General features: G+C 38.0%; 1 protein-coding gene across 6 annotated transcripts in view; it reads left to right on the top strand.

Moving 5' to 3' along the window:
* Positions 1–21,940, top strand: part of ERC1 (ELKS/RAB6-interacting/CAST family member 1) — a 312,721-nt gene that overhangs the window by 281,663 nt on the left and 9,118 nt on the right. For all 6 annotated transcript variants that reach the window (XR_010885944.1, XR_010885943.1, XM_067307213.1 and 3 more), the window contains one exon: positions 11,739–11,927. Coding sequence is in view for 4 of the 6 variants with exons in the window: in XM_067307213.1 (XP_067163314.1) it covers positions 11,739–11,927 (189 nt within the window). In the remaining 2 variants the exon portion in view is untranslated. The remainder of the gene's footprint in view (positions 1–11,738; positions 11,928–21,940) is intronic.

Below are 21,940 nucleotides of genomic sequence, written 5' to 3'. Positions count from 1 at the left end.
TTGACTGCTGAATACACCAGCCTAATTTGGCAAGTCTCCAAAGATTTCGGAGGTGATGTCTGTGCTGGAAAGAGGGGTTAAGTCACAATGGGAAACTATTTGAATGATTTTTTTAAGAAGAGAGAAACAGTCAATTCAACTAAGATTCATGAATTTCATGTCAAAAATACTATAAATCATAATTTGCAGCATCACTAGAATACTGAATCATAGAATCAAAGAATGATTGAGGTTGGAAGGGACCTCTGCAGATCATCTAAGTCCAACCCCCCCGGCTCAAGCAGAATTACCTAGAGCACATTGCACAGGATCGCGTCCAGGTGGGTTTTGAATATCTCCAGAGAAGGAGACTCCACAACCTCTCTGGGCAACCTGTTCCAGTGCTCAGTCACCCTCACAGTGAAGAAGTTTTTCCTCATGTTCAGATGGAAGTGTCTGTGTTTCAGTTTGTGCCCGTTGCCTCGTGTCCTGTCGCTGGGCACCACTGAAAAGAGTCTGGTCCCATCCTCTTGACACCCTCCCTTCAGATACTTGTACACGTTGATAAGATCCCCTCTCAGCCTTCTCTTCTCCAAGCTAAACAGGCCCAGCTCTCTCAGCCTTTCCTCATAAGAGAGATGCTCCAGTCCCCTAATCATCTTTGTAGCCCTTTGCTGGACTTGCTCCAGTAGTGCCACATCTCTCTTGTACTGGGGAGCCCAGAACTGGATGCAGTACTCCAGACGTGGCCTCACCAGGGCTGAGTAGAGGGGGAGAATCACCTCCCTCGACCTGCTGGCAACACTCTTCCTGATGCACCCCAGCATACCATTGGCCTTCTTGGCCACAAGGGCACATTGCTGCCTCATGCTTAACTTGGTGTCCACCAGCACTCCCAGGTCCTTCTCGGCAGAGCTGCTTTCCAGCAGGTCAGCCCCCAAGCACATATACATTATGTAACAAAGGCTACATTTTTAATGTTGTTGTAATTTGACTTTAAGTTTCCCAGTAGACAAGAATTTTCTAAACCTAAGTACTGAAATAAAGGGAAAATCATCAATATGAAGCATGTTTCTCATCTGATGAACTCAGTTTGAGTTTTCTAACTCTAGCTTTAAATCGAGAAATTATAATATTTTGAAGAACATCTTTAGTGAATAAATTGTTTCTGAGAACAGTCTCATTCTAAATAGCCATTTATGATTATTAAAGGATAATGGAGCTTGAATGGCATTTCTGCATGCCATCTCTTAGGACAATTTGATAGAATTAAAATAAAGAATGAGATAAACAGTTAAATCTCACAGAGAATTTGATACTAGTAGACTTATGCAAAAACCAACTGAATGTTCAGGTTTGTAAACCATGTGTTTCTAACTGGCGTCTGCAGAGCAATTTTATCTGACCCCTAGGAATGCCCAGAATAAACATTCACAATTTGCTTCTTGTTTGTTTTGGAGGTGGTGTTTACTTATTTCCATCTGACAAGGATGGAAATACACAACGAATTGACACGTAGTCAGTCAGCACACCTGGCTATTCAAACAGATGAAGAGGAAAGTGGCAGAAGTAGGTGACAAGTGAATATAGTCTGAAGAACTGTGACTACTATGATGGTCAGGTGAGAGGGAGAGCAATAATGACATTGAGGGAGATAGGACAGGCCATCTCAGGACTTCATTGAACCTTTGCCACAGCTGTCAAACACCATGAACTTTTTTTGAGATCACTGCAGAAGTAAAAGTGTCTGCAGTTTGGGAAGTTTGAGAAGAATACTGATTTTCTTCTCATTATTTGGTTCTTGAATTAATATAGTGATTTCTTTCAGTGAAGTACATATGAATAATGAGTTCCATTTTCAAGTGATTACACAGGCATTTGTACAGTGGATAAATGTGATCTTTTTCTCAACATGAGAAACATTATATCCTTGCAGTATGTAGAGCCGTTCGTCCTACTGTCACACTTCTGCTTAGGCTTTCAGTATTGTCACTTATTACGTTGTGACCTCATAAGCTTTTCTATGAATGCTTTTTAAACAAATTTATTTTCAAGATGCTCTTTTTAATTGTTAGGTCAAAAAACACCAAGCTTTCATGCCCGACTTGTATTACAATATAATTTATTGGACAGAGTACAATACCACGATTCAGAAGATAAATTCTTTCCTGGCGTTGTCTCTAACCACTCATTTGTTCTCCTTCTCTCTCCGTCTCCAATTCTCTATTTGTAAAATGAGCTGAACTTTTTGTAAAGTGTTACTGCTGCTTGGGAAAAGTGCTATAGAAGAGCTAGGTAATATTATTACACAATATTTTAAAATAGTGTTGTTACAGTGATATGATGGTGATTCTAATACCTCATTTTGAATTTGTTCCCAAAATTGTGTTAGATTTGTATTTGATTCAATTTATTAATATTTCTTATTTTTCTTTCCAAGACCTTATCCTTTCCAAAAGAAGGAAAAAAAACCCTTATGTTAAACATTTCAAGGAGCTATTATTCTAGCATACTGAACAAAGCTCTTTAGATTGCTGCCTCTTCTTTTCAATTGTCATCTTTTGTCCTCTGAAGGATCACTTCTTCCTCTCAAAGAATTTACAAATTAATTATGTAGTGGATATGTCTGTTATAGTTCTTCTTTCATACATGTAAAATCACTGTGAAAGAAATGTATCTTCAGTTTGCCTTAAAGATGTATCATATCCAAAATTTGAAAGCAGCTAGATGAAATAATCTTACTTTTTTTAAACATTATCATTTGTCCTGACTGAGAGATAAGATGCCAGATTTTTTTTGTCAGTACTGATGACAGTCAGGACTCCTCACTCCCACTTTCCAGATGGGCAAAACTTACAATGAAGTAGTAGTAGTAAGATCCATAATACAATGCATTCAAATGTGATGATATAAGATAACTAAGTAATCATTACAAGGGTAGCACTTTGAATGCAGTTGTCCTGGTAAATCACATGACCTGCCTTCCCTCCCTTTTCCTGGAACCTTGCTTATCTGGGCACCAAAATTATTTATGCAACTGAAAGACATCGGTGCCTTTAAGCTCAGATAGGGAGACACAAAGAGAGTGCATGGTCTGACAATTGCTGCTTTCAAGAAGTATATGGTTAGAGTAAGATGCATACAGTTCAAAATCCTGAATTACTATCATGCAACTATCTGTTCTTTTCAAGCCCTTCCAGCTTTTCCCTTCTTCAGAGAATAGCCTTTTCTTCTCTGACCGTAATGCCTCTGAATAATGGAAAGCCTTTCCTATATAGTGACTTCCTTACTTTAGTGTAAGTAACAATCTCATTATGATGAAGTGACCAACTTAACTGATGCTGATATCAAGCTAAATAGTATTTTGCTTATGATTCATCTTCTACCTTTCTGATTTGGAGACAGCTCCTTCACACCTTCACACCTTCTCTCTTATTCTATATCCACATTGACATGTAATCCTGTACCCAGTAAGCAAGGACTGTTGTTAGACTGTCAGCCTAGAGAAGCTTAACTTAAAACGTTGCTAACTTCTGCTTCCAGTCCTTTCCCTGTTTCTGGGAACAATGCTTTTGTTAGCTTGTTTTTTAACTCTGCTATTTTGCTATCTAAATGACTATTTTATGTTTGAAGAATATATTCTCTGTCCAAGAATGTTTTATCTACCAGCACAAAAGAGCTGATCTTGATACATAGTTAGTCTTCATTCTGATCCCAGAATGATAAGACTGAGATTTCCAGATGGAATTCTGTAATCTTCACTTCTGGGATGAATTAAGTGAGCACAAGAGGTGTAACTGGATTGTATCACTGTCTTCCTATTATTCTTATAGATCAAAGCAGAACACAAATAGATACTTATATTCTAAAACATTCAAAACAGATGGCTAGTTTCTTTTTGTAAAGATTTGGACTTTTCAGCAAAACAATTGCAAAAAGGCCATCATTCGTTTCTACCAAATGAGATTATTTCAGGTCTGTATCTTATTTTCTTCTTTGATTTACAGCTGAATATGTTCTTCTTCCACTAGTGGCTTGGTCTTTGTAGCAACTAGGAATTCTGTATTCAGACATTTTTATTTGTACCTGGCCGCTTCCATGAGAGGTGTCACTTATAGATTGTGTGATTGTCTGTACTATCTTCCAATTACTCTGCCATTGAGGTCTCTTGTAGCCCTCATCCACATGCCAGAATGCAACCATGCAAAGCGAGAAGTTTCTGTGAACTGTTGTTCATTGAACAGTGTTGGTAGCATAAAGGAGAGCGGATTTGAGCTCTGACACTCACTGAAAAAATAAAATCAGACTGGGAATAGCTGCAGCCAGACTGGTTATGTCATTGCCAGTACCTTTTCATTGTAAGTTAGGAGGAGAAGAAATTATTCAAGAAGTGGTGGGGTGATGAACAATATTAGAACAGAGAAGGAATCAAGCCCAAACCTGCTTTCCAATGCATTAACTGTGAAAATAAGCTTGAGAGAAATATGACTAAAATAAAAAGTGATAAGGGCATGTAGCCACTCCAGATGCTATGTTTTCCTGGCTGGTAAAGTTTATAATTACTGAAAGATGCCAGATTTTATAGTTCTAGCTCATAGTAGGCTCACCACAGGCAGTCCAACTACATCTGTTTGTTTAATGCAATACATAGATGAGAAATATTATTTATATCTATATAAATACATATATTTGTCCATGGGATTATGCATTTGAATGTAGAGCAAACAATCCTAGAAAGAATTCCTGAAGACAGATGAGCTAGACATCCTGTGACTTCACGTGACTTTGCTTTGAAAGTGTCATGTAGCAAGTGGAGAGCGAGAGAGACAGTATGAGGACTTGGTGTTAGAGAGGGATGAGACAAAGACTCGTGTCACCTGTGGACAGGGAGGTTGTAGTTTGTCTGACTAGAAGAGCACTGATTGTGTGCTCTGGTAGAGCACTTAAGAAATACTTTCTGTTTTCCCTTAGCAATGTAACAGACAGTAGGGAGACAAAAGAATGCAATCACTGGTATATGTGTTCACACGGGCAGATTGTCCCAGTGTACAGGATACAATTCTTCTGCTTTCAGACACAAGCATGTTAGCCACTGGTTTTTTTTGTCCCCTGTAATAGGCAGATGTAAAAAACAAAATACAGAACAGCAAGGAAGAGATGTACTTTCTTGTTCACTCTTATTTAGAGAAGTGGTAGAAAGTTTGAATGGATTAAACAATTAAACAGGTTGGTATTCTTACTTATTCTCAAACTACTATGTTCGTGTTTAAAAAAGAAAAAAAGAAGCAACATCAAATCTAATTGCTTCTGTGCAATCAAAACTTTCACTTGATTGATTATACCTACAAAAGTTCAATCAGGATAATACTATTTAAATCTGTAACTTCATTGTACAATCTGCAAACACTTGTTGCATCATTTTCATTTGCTAGGGGAATACTTTTTTTTTTCTTGCTGATATTCTAATTCTCAGTATCTCATAAGTTTGACTACCCAGTTTCACAGCTTTATATAATTGAATTTATTATTGAAAATTTTAACTTGATAACTCTCACAACTTATGGAAATGATATTCCCAATTGAAGGAGATTTTAACACACTTAACAGCGGAGTAAAATTTCAGAATCTCTGTAGATCTCACCCCACTTTGTCCGACCTGTTTTTTCCAGAAGTAAGCTTCTGGGTAGCTGGTTCCCAAGAAATTTTGAAAACGAAAGAGAACTTTGACAAATAAAAGCAGCATTTGAATTTTTGTGTCCTGTTCTCATCTTGCAATGAAGTCACAGATTTCTCTCCTTTGCCTCAGCTAGGAATGAGACATTCCCTTAACAGAATGGGCTGTTGCAGAAGAAAGGGATGAGAGGCCTAATGCGTTGTGTGCACAGTGCAATTCGTCATATTTAGGGGTGAGGGTTCTTGCAAATGCTCTTGCTCTTGAACGTAAGGAATTATGGAAACAGGTAAAATTCAGGCAGTATTAGCTGTATGTAGACAACCTCTTCAGCTCTGCCAAAGCACCTCATTCCTGGACATTAGTATTCCCCAATGTTCCAGTCATAAGCATCACACAGGCCTGCCAGTGTGTTTCATTTCTGATATACAGTAGTCCCTACTATTTCATACATGGCTCCCCACAAAATTTTGCTCCACAGCCCATGTAAGCAAAAATTGCCAGTGTCTGGATTTGTTATGTTGAAAAATGTTTGTGAACTGCTTTTTCAGTACTTTAGGAATCCTATCAACCTATTGCAATTCTTTGATTCTCACCTACATTATGGGGAAAAGAGTTTATTTGAATGGAGGGAACTAATGAAAAAACTACTTTCCCTGTTTTGTGTTTTCTCTGTTCTTTTCTTCTGGTCTGGATTTTTCCCAAGGTGAAGAGGGTGACCTCTGGAAATCATTAATCCGTGGGATTTGTTCATGGTGTATAAAAATTTCAAAAAGAATTTGCTTTATAAAAATGATTTCCTAATTGATTTTGTCAGGAATGAACTGAGAAAGAGACAGCTCTGTCAAAATAGCCACAATGTCTTTCAACTCCTTGCTCATGTTGTTTTGTTTTGTTTTATGAGGACAAAATGATGAAGGGTAGATTTAAATCCATTTTTGTCTTTAAAACAAATCTAAAGAAAACTGAGCCTGTCCTTGAGCTTTTCTCTTGTGGTCTTTGAAGGAACCAAGTATCTCTACACAGCAATGAACTGAGCTGAACTGAACTGGGGTCAGGCAGTGTCTTTTGAGAACTTTCTTCTGTTTCCATTTAAAATATCGAACGGAAGACATCAGTGATAAATTGTTCTGAATTTGAGAAAGCCTTGCACTTTCTAAGCCAAATTCATGCCTCATAAAACTCCACTGCATTCAGTGGTTACACGTTGTTTGTATTTGAACCCTTGCATTTGTTGCCAAACAAACACAAATGGCCTGAGCCAGAGAGAGGTGTAGTTCAATTTCCCATGCAAATACTTCCAGACTATATCATTCTGTTTCTTAGCTAATTTCCATAACTTACAGTATGGGAAATTTTGCACTATAGGCAAAATTTTCTTTTCTCGTAATATCTATAATGAAAACAAGATATGGAGGAATTGGTGGGGGTTGTTGTTTTTTTTTTTTCCTGTTTGTTTCTTTTTGACATCTGAGGAGCCTCTATGATCCACTCCATCTAGACTTTTCAGATCCTCCCTGGCATAATTTCTTTTTAACAAGTATCTATATTTACCCAGACTTTCAGCCCATCTTCTCTTGTGCAATGGTAGTTTGGGAGGCAAGTTTTATTGGGCAGCAAACTGGCATCTGTATGCAACAAAGTTTGAAAACTGGAGCTGAAAATAATTCCCCATCCCCACATGAGAGTGTGAGGATGTGATTGACAGGTGGTAAAGGGCTGGCTCGGTTTAACTTGATTGTTTTCAAAATATATTTGCTATTTGCTATGTCCAGTCTGAAGTTTGGGGATTTTTTGCAGATTTTTTTTTTTTTTTAACTTTACAGAATCTACAAAGACTTCTAAAAATCAGGGATCAGTCAAGTTCCATAGGCCAAGCTAGCAAGCTAGAGCATGTCTCAGTTCAGTTCATTTCTTGGAAATTTTCTGATTCCTTTTGTGTACACTTTTTTCTAATATGTTAGGTACAAAACCAGTTATATCCTCACTTCATTTACTTTGACCCCCCAGAATATATCTCAATTCCATTTTATTCCCTTTTTGATAACTCTGTTCTTTCTGGGATTTTTCCAATTATTTAATGGTTTATCAGTAAGTTGAAAAGAACTACTGAATTATTAGGTTGCAAGATGAAAGCCAGTTATCTGCATTATTTTGCTTCTTAGCATTTTGTAGTGAGTATGTACACACATGATACATGCAAGCAAGTTAGTCAAGCTACTAGGAGAGTATGGGAACAGTCCTGCCAGTGCCAAGCGTATGTATAGCAAACATAGTTGCTATGTCAAGAAGATACTATTTTCTCCTTTTTTTTTTTTTTTATTCTTGCCTAGAGGAAGCATCTGCATGTGCTTGTAAGAAAGATTACTGCATTTGATTCACATGCATGATTCTGATGAGGAAGGCAGGTTTTGTAAGGCGATAATTTTTATTATATCAGCTGATGTAGCTGGAAAAAACAGACAAGCTTTTAGACTTGCATACAAGAGTTTCTTCAGTTCCAAAATGGGAGCTGCAGATTTATAGCTAAGTAGAAGTTTAGAACATTTTCTCTGAAATAGCTAAGTAACGTTAATTATGTAGTTCTGAGAAAGAAAAGAGTGGTTGCTTACTTCATAGAAGAAGGGGATGTTTTAGCAGGGAGAAAGGTGACCAGGTCATTAGCCCTTCTGCATGGAGAACCAATAATTTAAAGCTGGTGGTTGTGGTGAGTGAGTCCTATTACATGTTGATTAAAACCATACTTTACTCTGCAGACGTTTATGGATAGTCAATATCGCATTTGTCTCAGTTCAGTGCTGTTGCTGTTATACCGCCCATTCACGGGTTTTCTTTTTCATATAACCACCTACATGTTTTTGCATATTTACATTAGACACCATTCAGACAAACTTTAAGACACCATGGTCTCTGTATCTGAGGTGTATTCATCTCCCACAGTAAAAGTGACCAAACATTTAGATAGGTCTCTCCAACCACAGTCAGCACAAGTACCTTTTCTTATCTATGCTGTACATATGTGAGTTTGAATACAGACTTTTATCATTAAACAAATTATAAATACAGTTATTCATATTTAAGCTGGCCATTTTACAGCAACAGCAGGACTAGTTAAAGAAGCAGTAGTAATTTCATTCTAAAGCTTATTTTTGCCCCGATAACTTGCAAAACTTCAGTTAGATTCACATTTTTTATGCTCAAAGTTAAAACTTTCTGTGAAACCTCAAAAAGCTTGCTGTTTCTGAGTTGAATTTGTTTTGAAATACATTCCCAAATGTCTTTATCAGTTGGTAGAAATGGTTTGTTTTTATATTGGAGATCGTCAGGCATTTCATGTTTCTACTTCACCATTACAGTGATTGCCTTCTTTAGTGAAATCCATTTCCAAACTTAACTGGCCATTAACACTGCTCTGAGCTTGAGGATACATTATGCAGACTTCATTCCATGCTCGATGAGGATGGCCTAAGCGTATCGCTCCAAGTAATGAAGACTGGCTGGTTTCGAAGATAATCCTGGTTTCGGAGGGAAGTCTGCTCAGCCATTGTTTTCCTAGAAAGCTCTGCAGCTCTGAGCTGATCATGAGAACATGATCTGCTTTATGAATCCAGCGCTGCTCTGCCTTCCCACTTAGCAAATGCTCTTACAGCCTCTCGAGATAAGGCAGTGGCAGCTCTGCTGTGTGGGAAGCACAGCACCTTTTGCTAAGTGGCTAGTTCAAATTAGATATGGCAGGAACGCAGATATAAGGGCATTTCCTACTTGACTGGCAGGGTTTAATGGATCCCAGGCAAGAGGAATGATTGCTCTCTGAACCGCTTTGGGAGCACTGCTAGTTAAGAACTTTCACATGCCTCATTTGGCTTATTTCCAGAGAGAGAGGAACATGCTTCTCGAGGTAAGGGAGGAAGGGTACGGAGAGAGGGAACTGGTCGCTGAGTTATCAAATTCAACTGTTGTACTGAAATCTTCCATAACTTTTGCTAGGCAGTTTTGCTTTTTTCTTTATCAGAGAGGGTTTCCATTTACAAAGGACAGCTAGGAAGGTTAGCGATTCTGATTCTTTTTGTTATTCAAGTTATAGTTATATAAGTTATGTAAGTATAGTTATTCAATAGACTCTATTTTAATCTGTAAGAGAATACAGGATAGCTAGTACATTGACTGGACAGCTAGTTATGAGAAATTAACTGCTTAATTTTTACATTTTTATTAAACATTGTTTTCTCAGGGTGAGAAAACAATCTTTCATTTTCCTCTCTGTGGGCAAGCAAAATAGTCAGAAAGACAGAAAAGATGCCAGGGAAATTAGAAGCTCTATTTTTTTTTGCACTTGTACAGGCAGTACACTTTCAGATCATAATACCTGTGATCCAGATTATCAGAAATAGGGGCAGGTAGTGCATACTCACCAAACAACCGAAGTTGATGGATATAATCAGTTAAAGATAGTTGTACTTCATGGTGAAAGGGAAATGGGAGTAACTGTGTTGATACTATTAAAATAATCCTTCCTACTGCCCTGTGCAAAAAAGTATTCTGCCATGCTGCAGTCTGCAGTCTTGCTATATCAAACCGTATTTTCATATGTGTAAGTATCTTTAAACAAATGTTGCCCCAAGGCTGCACATAGCTGAAGGATTTAAAATAGAGCCTGTGAGCTTACTCTCTCTGCAGGCTTCTTGTCTATCCCCTGTGCCCCTGTCGCCTTGTCACCAGGGCTTTTCTCAGCTGCTGCCAACCTGATGTTGTGCCAGCTCTCTGGAGGACAAGGAGTTTGACGTTAGCTGCTTAGCCATTGCTTTCAGGTCCTCTCACCCTATGGAAGTTAATCCATGTAGAACGGTGTTAAAAACAAAGTAAGTGAGCTCTGACAGCCTTGTTAGAAGGAGTTGGAGCCAGAGTCTTTGTTGAAAGTAGTGCCAGCACCCTGTTTCTGTTGACTCAGGGATTATCTCACTCCTTATTCATTAGCAGGGTCAGAGGCGCCATGCTGGAGAGAGATCCCGGGCTCGCTAGCAAACAGCAGGTGCAGCCCCTGCCTGGGAGCATGATGACACTTGCCAGTATGATGGCAAGGCTTTTGGGCTCTCATGGCTGGTGCACTTCAGCGCCTGTAGCTTCGGTACCTCCTTTCATGGAGCGGAGGTACCGTGCCTGGCTCTTCCTCAATTTTGGTCAGCTACAAGCCTTAGAGCCAGAGTTCTGTATACTGTGATTTTGAATATATGTCCATGAACACCTAGAACAGTATTCTTGTGGGGGCATAATGAGGGACCCCAAGTCTGTATATATGCACTTGAACTCTACTTTTTGGTAAAACAAGTGAAAAATGGCTCTTCAGATACTTTTTGCGGGAACTGGGTGATTCCAGGGATTGGAATGAGGAGCCTGGATTAGATTCAGATTAGGCAGAATGTAATGAAATAAAATAGTTCTTATTAGAGTTATTTGATTTTAGTTTTTCAGTCTTATCATATAGAATCTGGCCTGCATAATAAATAGAAATCTTTGCCTTTTCAAGATTGTAAAAGGCTTTCTGATTAAGGTATGTCTTCATCCAGTTTCAATAGAGATGTGTTCATTTTAGAAATCAACATCTTGACATCATTAGAAACTACTGTCTTCAGAACGTGTTTAGTGCGTACGTATGTTACAATTAAATGTTTGTTTGTAAAATAAGGTAGAATCTACATTGCTATTGCCTTTGTTGTGAACAGACACCTTTCATCAGAAGATTTAATGTTCATTAAAGCAAGGAGTTATGATAGCTGACTGAAGCACTGCTGGGCAATCAATAGACTTAACTCATTTAATTAATACTGTTTCATTTTTCACCCCATATCATCATTATTTCATTTATTAATAAGCCAGCTATCAACATCACCATGTCCCCTTCCCCTAGTGTGCTTGGTTTCTTTCTGCTTCAATGCTGGATGGTTGTTGGGTCAAAGGAATATTGTGGGGCAGGAATATTGTGTGTTCAGGTTTCTTCCAATGTAGAGATTGTAACTTAGTGGTTGATCTCTGCCTTCCCTGTTGCTTGGGTCTCAGGCTGTTCCTCACTATTTCTGTTCTCTTATTTCAGATAATTCAGCCCCTCTTAGAACTTGATCAGAATCGCAGCAAGTTGAAGTTGTACATTGGACATCTGACAGCCCTCTGCCATGACCGTGACCCCCTGATTCTGCGTGGACTCACCCCACCTGCTTCCTACCACCTGGATGATGACCGGGCAGCTTGGGAGAAAGAGCTGCAGAAGATGACTCAGGAGCAGGTGAGTTTGTGGTCTGAAGCTCTGAATGAAAGCCGGAAGCATTGGCATAGATCTTACTGATGTGCCACACACAGATGCTGTGAAATCATTCCATAAGTGGTGAATACAGATAGCAAGGATCCATTCTTCAGCTGATGGAAGGATACAATACCTTCTGGAATCATTGCCATTTAACGTTTATTATGAAATTTTATCTGTTCTACAGTATTTGAGGGCATGCATCTGCACACTCATTGGGAATCTAACTGCAAGATACCAGTTTTATCATATTTTATCTGTTAACAGATTTTAGATGCCTAATGTAGAACTTGATGTAGTGAATAGCTTAATGTAGGCTAGGGATCTTAAATTTTTAATTAATGATTAATGACATTAATCATTTAAATTATAATTGGTGCATTTTTATGAGTCAGATACTTTATGTAAATGTATGGAATGTTCTTATATTTTGTAACAGTATGCCCTGCTACTAATTTTTTGATTTTTTTGTATTGCCACCTTGCCTACATACCTAAGCTGAGATTTGGACTCATTGTGCTACATACAACACACGCATGCACATGCATACGTGTGCACTCATATACCCTGTCTTCTAATACAGAGTTCAGATGTCTTAACAGTGTATTTCCAGGAGTTTTGAAATACAGAACTGAGAGGAATGGTTCAGTAATGGCCTGTCCAGTTAAGTCTCTATGGAGCCTGTCAGGCTAGTTATAATTCAGCTGCTGAAATAATCTTCCTTTCTCCCAACTCTGACGATGTCATGCCTTCTTTAATCCCTTCAATGACAGTTTTTATCCGCTCTTTTCTTACTGTAATTCATGATTCCCCACAACCCTTTTTTCTCACTCCTTCCTGTTTGTCTCCTCAACTCTTTAATTTATAGTTTTGCTGCTATAGTATAGAATGCATAAAATTTTAGCTAAACTAATCTAGGGAATTTATACCAGAAATAAATGTGACTAATTTTGCCTTTTGACCCTTTGGATTATAATGCCAGTTCTTTCACTAAATTATTCACTTTCATATGTATATACAGAACTATATTGAGTATGTACACAAACCAATATAGGCCGAGACAGCAGCTCAGAAGCCAAATTACAGGAAGCTAACAGAAGCGTGTCTAACAATTCCGAAAGGAGAGCAGACCTCTAAAGATAAATATGTCTGTAACAGGACCTAGGCAGTATGGGGAAGTTGGTCTCTGTCTTTGTACCTGTCGTCTTTGTACACTTATTTGAATGATTGTAGGCTGTGTGCCTCACTCTATATCTACATTTGCCTCCACACACCTGACGTTCTTTTTTCCTGCAGCACCTGCTAGCCCCTACGCCCAGCAAATCAGCATCTTGGGCCTCATAGTCTGTAATCACTGATCTGGGATTAAAAGTTTTTCAGTATAAGGCATGCCCTCCTCATACAATAAAGAGGCACAGCTCCTACACTACACATTAAAATATGAAGCATGCCATTTCGAACCACCTTGGCTTTCAGACTGGGATGAAGCATTGCATGCCAAAACCTGTAGCGTGTATGGGAGGCATCTCTGAAAGTAAAAATAAGGCAAAGTCTGAATATCCCTAAAATAAATAGACTAGTCTATTATACCTGTGATGGTCTTTGAATATATTCAGGGTCTATGGGAATAGGTGATATCTTCTATTAGATCAAGAGATGTAGGTGAAGAAAATAGAAAAGGTTTTCTTTGGCAAATAGTCCTCCTGAATAGACAGTATGCCCAAAACATCATCTGTTTTTTCCAGGTGTGTATTGGTCTAATAAAATATATTATTAACTTTGCTAGTCTATTAGCAACGTTCATGTGTTGCATGGCAAAGAAATCAAGTGCAAATTGTCAGGAAAAAAAATTATCTAAGTTGTCTTGGAGATGAGAAAGAAATTTTCCATCCTCTCCCATTACTTTCTTAATTCTGCTTACTGTCCCCACAGTTGTTTAAAATTACTACTGCATTTGTGATTCCCATGTAAAACTAACTAACTTACCATCTAAGCAGTTTTCCCCACACTCACTCCAGATCTTATTTAAATGAACGTAAGTTGAAAAACGCAAACTAATGATATATTTCGATTTACAAAGCACATTATTTATTTAGATCTTAGAGCTTTTACCTTTCTAACTGTAGAATTTCCTTTGTGTTTAAAATATTCCCATGGAAGGGGAGGGAGTTAGTTCTCCAGATTCACAGCAGCCCATGATCGAATACCTATTTCGCAACTTTGGAATTTTAATGAGTTTTGTAAATTACTTCAAATCCAGTGCATTAAATTCACTCCTGTCCCTTCTAATATGATATTCTGTAGATAATACTTCCGCGGCCTCAGTGGGGAAAAAATAATCCTCTTGAATGTTAAGTAGTGCTAACATGATTAGGGAGGATACATTAAATTGAAAACCAGTAGTATTTAGGAATGTTGCAAACGTGTCCACTTCTCACCAATAAGTTGGATTCTTTTTTTTTTTTTTTTTTAATAAATAGTTCAGAATTCATTTTCATACGGCTGCTTTTAGAGCTGTGATTTCCCATTGCAGCAACTATTATTGGCAAAGGTTGGTCCTGCTGTGTTTCATCATAATGAATACTCTGTAGGTTTTTCATATTTGCTGGGGAAGGTTCAGCTAGGAGTTTTCTGTGGCTTCTTCTGATAGGTAAAACTAGTATATGAGGTAGATGTAAGCTCTTCACTCTTCCAGCACATCACCACAGCAATCCATGGAATCTCATATACAAGTAGTTGCTGGAATAGTGTCTGCCAGCATCAACACCATGGTTCTAGGGGGAATTTGTTGCCACATAAATAGTTTTGTGGACTCTCAAAGTTTGACTGATAATTGGTACCTTTCAGGTATAATATTTTCTTTATGCTACCATGGAATTCAACTGCGCTCCTTAGTGACTTCAGTTGATTTTAATCAAAATATGCAGCCAACATGCTGTATAATTCTTTGAATTAACTTTGTTGGCATTTTATCAAACACATTTTGTAAAGCTGAGTTACTGTAGTAAAATTTCAGTCCATTTTGTAATGAAGGCCTGAAGCCAGTACTTTATGAATACATGGTATCTCAAAAACTAATCTCAACTGGGTACGCTAGACTAAGTTGTGGACAATAAAGAATCTCTCATGCTTGGGAACCATGTTATTAAGTTATGCATTTGGTGGAAAATATTCCTTTGAGTCAGTTCTGACCCAGTGTCCCCAAATGTGTTAACCAGCACAGTTTCTGGATCTGTCCTCTTTTGAACAGCTCATGTCTTGTTCATCTTTTTTTATTAAAAATTTGAAGTTACCAGAAAGGAGGAAGAATATTCCAAGTCTTGACACTGAGAAATAAACATTCCTTTCATACATTATAAATAATTGCATTATCATAGCAATTTCTATTAAATACAATATTTTCTTTCACTTTGTCCTAAACATATCCTTATGTTAATATTGTTGGGCTCTGTAGAACTACTACTATGTTTCACATTTCAGATGGCTGCCTTTAAGTGAGGGATTTTATTCCTGTATGAAGGACAATGTCATTAAGAACATAATAATGTATTCCACATTTTACTTATAGTTCAGTTTTTGTTTTTCTCTTATTGTCACAAAGGAAAGAAGTAGAAAAGAAAAAGGAACTCGCTGAAAACCTACATTTAAATATGTTGCTGTTGGTGTGCTGTACTGTGGTAGGAAGGCAGCAGTCTGAGAAGGTTAAAAGACAGAGACAACCAAATAGATTAATAATACACAACTGTGTGTGTTCTATTAATAGCTTAACCAGTATTAAAAATGTTTCTCATCGCTTCAAATTCAGCTATGAAAAAGTGTGTAACTTTGTATTTTGGAGAGCTTTTTGTTTTTAACAGGTCCTAAAATGAAGGTGATTCTTAAGAAATATTTCCTCTGATAGATGAGGATTAAAATAATTTTCTGGACTGTAGGAGTAGTAGTGGGAGATATTTTGCCCACCGTACAGAGCCATCCCTGCCCTCTCTGTCCCCTTTGCTCCATTCGCCTGGCTCCTGCCGGCCATGGCTCTTGCAGGCTGTGTCAGCCAGGGTCCTGGCCGCGTCCAGGCTGCTGGGTGTCCTGGCTGTTTCTGGCAGCCCCCAGGCACTGTTTTCTTCCCATCCCACACAACCTACTTCCTTTTTTCCCGGAGGTGTTTCTGGCAGCATTTGCGTTGTGACCTGGGCATCGAGGGCAGCCTGTAGCACGTTGGCAGGTTTATTTCCATGCAGTGCTCTCTCAGCTTGGGCTGTGAGTTAGGGAGAGAGGGTCTTTTGAAAATCTTCACTGTCCTAAAAAGAGCTTTTGTAGTGAAGAAAGCTCCTCTTCCCTCTGCCCGTATAGCAGCTTCAGAAAAAGCATGGATGGTCTCAGGATTCCCAGCTGTTAATCTTCTCCAAGAAACCAGTAATTTCTTTTCTGCTCTGCTGCTCAAAAGCAGAGGAAGGAAAAAGGTGATAATGTCATGCAACCTGCAGTGTTGGCTAACCAGTGATGGCCTAGTTCCAAGAAGCATAATTTGCATTTCATCTTAATTTCACCATCAGCAAAGCTTATTGTAACAGCATCCATTGTTAAGCTTTTCATATGAAAGGACACCAGACCACATATATCTAGCTTTAAAATACAATTTTAAAATTGCATATGTCCCTACTGAATTTGGAGGTGTTAAACATGTATTTTGATTTGCTCTACAAGCCATATTGTAAGCAGGATAAACTTAACTCTAAATTATAAATAGCTATTTTATAAACTTCCATTATGCTTTTTTGTTCAGATTTCTCTTGTGTTCTTACTTCTGTATCATCTATGACAAGTTATTCAACTTACTTAGTTTCTGTAAAGAAATTACTTACTCTGCTGTGTTTTGTGTTTATCCTTTCTAAATTACTATATTGCCCCATCTGACCTCTCTTCTATTAACTTGTTGTCTTCCCCACCTGATTTATGTCATTTGTTTTTAATTTATAATCTTTTGGGAATGGATAATGTGTTTTAAAGTTAAGCAGCCCACTTCTGGACTCCTTTAGAAATTATAAGTAATAATTACAATTTATATACTTCTTTGTGTACAAATGTATTTCCTGAGTTCAGTGGAGAAAATAATGGATATAGGAATGCTCTAAAATGTGTACATTTTATGGCATTTTATATTTTTATATTAATTAACATTACGGGTGAGGATGAGAACCTGGAATCAGTGTGATAGTTCTTAAATATTAATAGAAGTCATAATCATTAGCCATGAGTTGACTTGACTCTACCATAGCATTATCCTTTCTTATCTGTCCATGGAATTACTATTATTAATTTTAAACAAAATATCAATCAGTATTAATAATGTAATAATAAACTATCAATCAGTAACATTACTTATTCTTAACTTGAAAGGACCAGTATGAAAAGAAAAATAGTGCTTTCAGGATATAGTCAAGTGCTGTGCGTGTGCCTAAAATTTACCATGGTGTCATTTCAAGCAGCTCCTACAAGCAGAAGGTATACCAACCTGAGCTATTGCCTAATTTTTTCAAGGGCCTCTCACCTCTCCACATGTCTTGTTATTAGTAAGAAGCATCTGTTACTCTGTGCTTTGCTCAGATGCTGTGGTACTGAAGAAAGTTTTTGGAAAGTTGATGGAAGTGTGGGATAGCGCTGTTGACTGTGGCTGGTTGTGCAGAGGGGCCGCACGGGCGGCTCTGTGAGCATCCTGTGCCTGCAAAAGGAGCCACAGGCAGGGGCAGCTGCCTTCTCTGTTTGCCTGGGGTCGCTCACTGGGTTGTGTGAAACCAAAATATTCCACTGAAATTTCCTTCTTGGAATATCTGTCAAAAATTTTAAACCTTAAAGGACTCTTCATCACTTTGTAATAAACAAGCTGCTGGCATCTGTACTTTCTCTTAAAGAGAAACAAATAACATGGAAAGAGTTGGAAGGGCTGAAGTTCTGATCCTGACATAAATGGATACATATAACACAAAGTTATTATAGTACATAGTAATTTCATTTAAGTAGTTCCTGCTTTGTTCTTTCTTACATGTTTTGCCCTGTGCAGATTCAAAATTGTAGCTGGGCCCCCACCCTCTGTTCTAACCTTGGAAAAGACTTTTCCAAAACTCATAAATTAGGACTTCTAGGAGAGTTTTTCAGATCTGTCTTGTAGACAAGTAAGTTCTCCCCAGCACGTGATTTTTCACTACTGCCTAGAATAACTATGTGTAGTTCCTATGGAAACAGACCTAATTCACCGGTAGAGAAATGAAGCAGCAAGTTGTGCGCTAAATATAAATTACAGAGTAATTGCAGTGTCTACTAATCTGACATCAAGAAAGTAGCTTGCCATACAAGGTAATGTATGAAAACTGAAATTAGTGTAAGTAGTTGCTTAACCTCTTTTCTCACAATCCCTTAACATGCAAAATTGTCAATTTTTAGGTATTAGGATTGTGGGTTTTGCTCATATTACATATGCTTACTTCAAAGGGGGGGGGTGTCCTAGCAGATAGTCCTGTGAAACAGGCAATGATTATTATTTATTTTGCTTATCCACTGAATAATACATTTCTATACATGATAACAGCATTTATTTTCAGTGCATAATGTGCACCAGAATTCACATGAATACCAAATTGTTCTCTGACTGTGAAATGACTGCTATTGTTGACAGACAGTGGCTGTATTACTTGCAAATGCAGGATTCCCGAACTTTCCTACTCAAATGCAAAATGTGACTTACAGGTACTTATTTTATTCCTTCCTCCCATTTTTGTCCTTTTGCAATTCATTAAGTACCAAAGAAATAATAATAATTCTGCTATTGGCAAGGCTTAGAGATGCTCAGGGATGCAGAATAAATCCCACGTACAAAATTATTTCAAATATATTTCACAACAGCATGCAACAAATTTTTGGGGATGTATTGCTCAAAATAGGTTGTGAATTCTATTGAAGTGTGGTAAATAATTTTGGCCCCAAAAAATTAAACACATTTTTAAAATTTACATTATTTTAAAAAGACAAGTCAAAATGTTCACTTTGAAATTTTATTTTATTTTTTAAATAAGTGTTTTAAATATTTTTAAAGAGCTAAAAGAAAAAAAATTTTCCAGATAGAACAAAAGTATTTAAGGGACTATGTGAAAAAATTCATTTTCTTTTTACATTAAAAGAAAAAAAAAGTTTGGCATTTCCATATCCCTATCCCTTTTTTTGGCCTTATTATATGTCTAATAAAGTTGAGGGGAAAAAAGGATTGTAGGTAATTGGCTCTTATTACTTCATACATACCTATTTATACAAGTTGGTCTGGGGAGATGGAAAAGCTGTTGATGTTTTGCCTAAGATACAGTGTAGTTTGACATATATATATTTTGGTTTAAAAAAAAAGTTCAAGATCAAATCAGCTGAATTTCTTTTTGTCACTTATTTCTGTGATTTTCAGCTCTAAATATATCTTTCAAACTAATCATAGTTTGACCCAGAAATATCCAAACTTTGACGGAAACCTAGTTCCAGATCCCTATATTGTAGCCTTACAGAAGTCCTGCAGTAAACTTTCCTTTTTTGCTTTCATAAGTACTCCATGTCCTACATGAAGTTTTACTGTCCATAGCCTTGAACTCTTCTATATGAGATATAACTTTATTTCTGTTTGCCTTTTTTTTGATCAGTGTTTGCTCAGAATTATTAGTAGAAGGAAAGTAACAGTTTGAGGAGGGAACCTTCTTCATATAAGTAAATTTAGAAGGTTCTTAACTTAAGTTGCTAATGCATTATGGGATAAGCAAATCTCAGTAAGGTTCTATGGAGCAGCACCACAATTCAACTAATGCATGTAAGAAATATGATGCTATGATTTTATACCTTTATTTTCCCTCTGAATGTCAATCAGTCTTTCAGTCTTTAAATAGTCTCTGAAATATCTGGGACCGGAGAAGCACAATGCAAGCTAAATTCATGGTGGGTTTTTTTTTCCGCTAATGCACTGAAACTATAAATGGCAAGGTATTCTTATTATGACTTGTTCTAAATCCAGGAAGGCAGCAGTGATGCAAACTGTCTGAATCTGTTGCTGATAATCTGAAAGCTTGTATTCCCCTGAGACACTGAAGGTACTTCTTGTTCTTCTATCTGTAGATAAAGTATAAATACTGTGAAGCTGCTCCTGGAGTCCTTTCTATCCCTGTCTTTCTGAGTTGCCTTTTTTTACTTGTCATCAGCTAGGCATGTATACCCAGCCTTTTCTTCTCTCTTCTCATGTCTGATTTCTTTTCTCATTTCCATGAGGGAAGTGTATGAATTTCATCATATCCTGGCTGAAAAAGCCAACAAAATCACTGAGTGTTAACACTCTCTTATTTTCATAGAAAAAGGGTCTGGGGAAGATAACACTACTTTCATTTGCATTCACAGCAAGAAGATCTTGGAAACCAGGAGCAGAACTGATAATAATAATTTTAGGGAAAGTTCCATAATGTTTGGGACTGCAAACCTCTAGGTGAATCAAATTATATCATGGAGAACTGGATGTTCCCCATTAAGAAGCTTGTGTGAAGGAGAAGTGACATACTTTGGTCCCAGCTGTTTCTAAAATGAACGATATAAATGGAGATTATATGGATGATACAGAAATGCTGTGACCAGCCACACAGTTAATTACTATGGCTTTGTTTGAGTGAAGGTCACATTATTAAGCTTAGGTTTTCTGAAACTAGCAACCTCAATGCTACTTTCTTCAAAAATTTTTCCTCACAGGCACATGCAAGGCAGCATATGTTAATTTGCAAAGCGTTATTGCTTGACTTCAGTGTTCAGAACAATCTCCTTTTGGACTCTTGATGCTCCAGAACTTATTTCTTAGAAACATTTTTTTCATCTGGTTAAGTTTGTTACTTTTGGTTGCATTTGATTTATTTTAGCTCCAGTGTGGGCTCATTTTATTGTGCTTATCTTGATTTTGTAAGCAATCTTGGTATTATACATACATTTGCACATATGATAAATAATACAGCAAGAAACCAAGGAATCACTGACTTTGCAGTGTTATTCTGCAGAAGATAACCTGTAGGATCCTTTCGTGTCCACCAACCTCCTTTCAGTTTCGAAGATGAATCCCTCTGAGGTGTTTTGATTAGTGTCTGTTGATTACTTAACTGCTTTGTCCTTTCCTGGGGTTTCACCTGAAAGATGTGGCTGAAATGCCTGGAGGACGCATCCCCGCTCCGTAGGCGCCTGGGCGGCCCCGCGGGAGCGCGGTGGCGCTTTCCCTGCTAACACTGCCCTCTCCTGGTTCCGCTCTCTCAAATCGAGAGCTGAGGAGAGACTCCTGCAAGGGGATGGAGGAAGCAAAGGAGAAATACATCGCTTGCTTCTTCTCCCATTACTGCCTCTCTCCCCGAACCTCCATGTACTTACACCCTTCTGATTAATATCATCATGAAATCTTTTGCTGTGGCCTGAGAAGCCAAGGAAGCTGTACCTCATAGTTCAATAGTAAAACCAATCGTGTGAATTTACCAGCAGTAGGTGGTTTGCAGGCTGCCACAGCCAGGGCCACGTGAACTGCTGGAGTTTCACTAGACTGAGCAACCTGAGACTCAGAACATAGTTCCTGACACCAAGTCTCCTGGCTTTTAATATTCAACCCTGCTCCTAGCTGGCTGCGTTGACTCTTTCAATGGGATCTCTCCTAGGCTTTTCCATCCATTGCAAGTTCCCGACTAATAATTCTGCCAGGCTGTTGGAACCGAGCTAATCACATATCCACAGCATGCTGTTTCTGAGCCTTTATGAGTTACTTCTGAATCCGTTCCCTCCTTCCTTTCTCCCGTGAGAGCTCTTACAGAGCCCAGAGTACTCCCCTCCCTCTCGTTTTCCCCACTTCCCTAGCTCATGTCACTCTGAGAAGCAGGATCAGGTTGCTCTTGCATTGTGATTCTTGGCATAAGCCCCTCTCAAATTCATATAGCTGTTCTGTGAGTACAGCAGCCAGTAGGAAC

The sequence above is a fragment of the Apteryx mantelli genome, chromosome 1 (genome assembly GCF_036417845.1).
Source record: "Apteryx mantelli isolate bAptMan1 chromosome 1, bAptMan1.hap1, whole genome shotgun sequence".
Classification (NCBI taxonomy): Eukaryota; Metazoa; Chordata; class Aves; order Apterygiformes; family Apterygidae; genus Apteryx; species Apteryx mantelli.
This window is presented reverse-complemented; position numbering and strand designations above follow the sequence as displayed.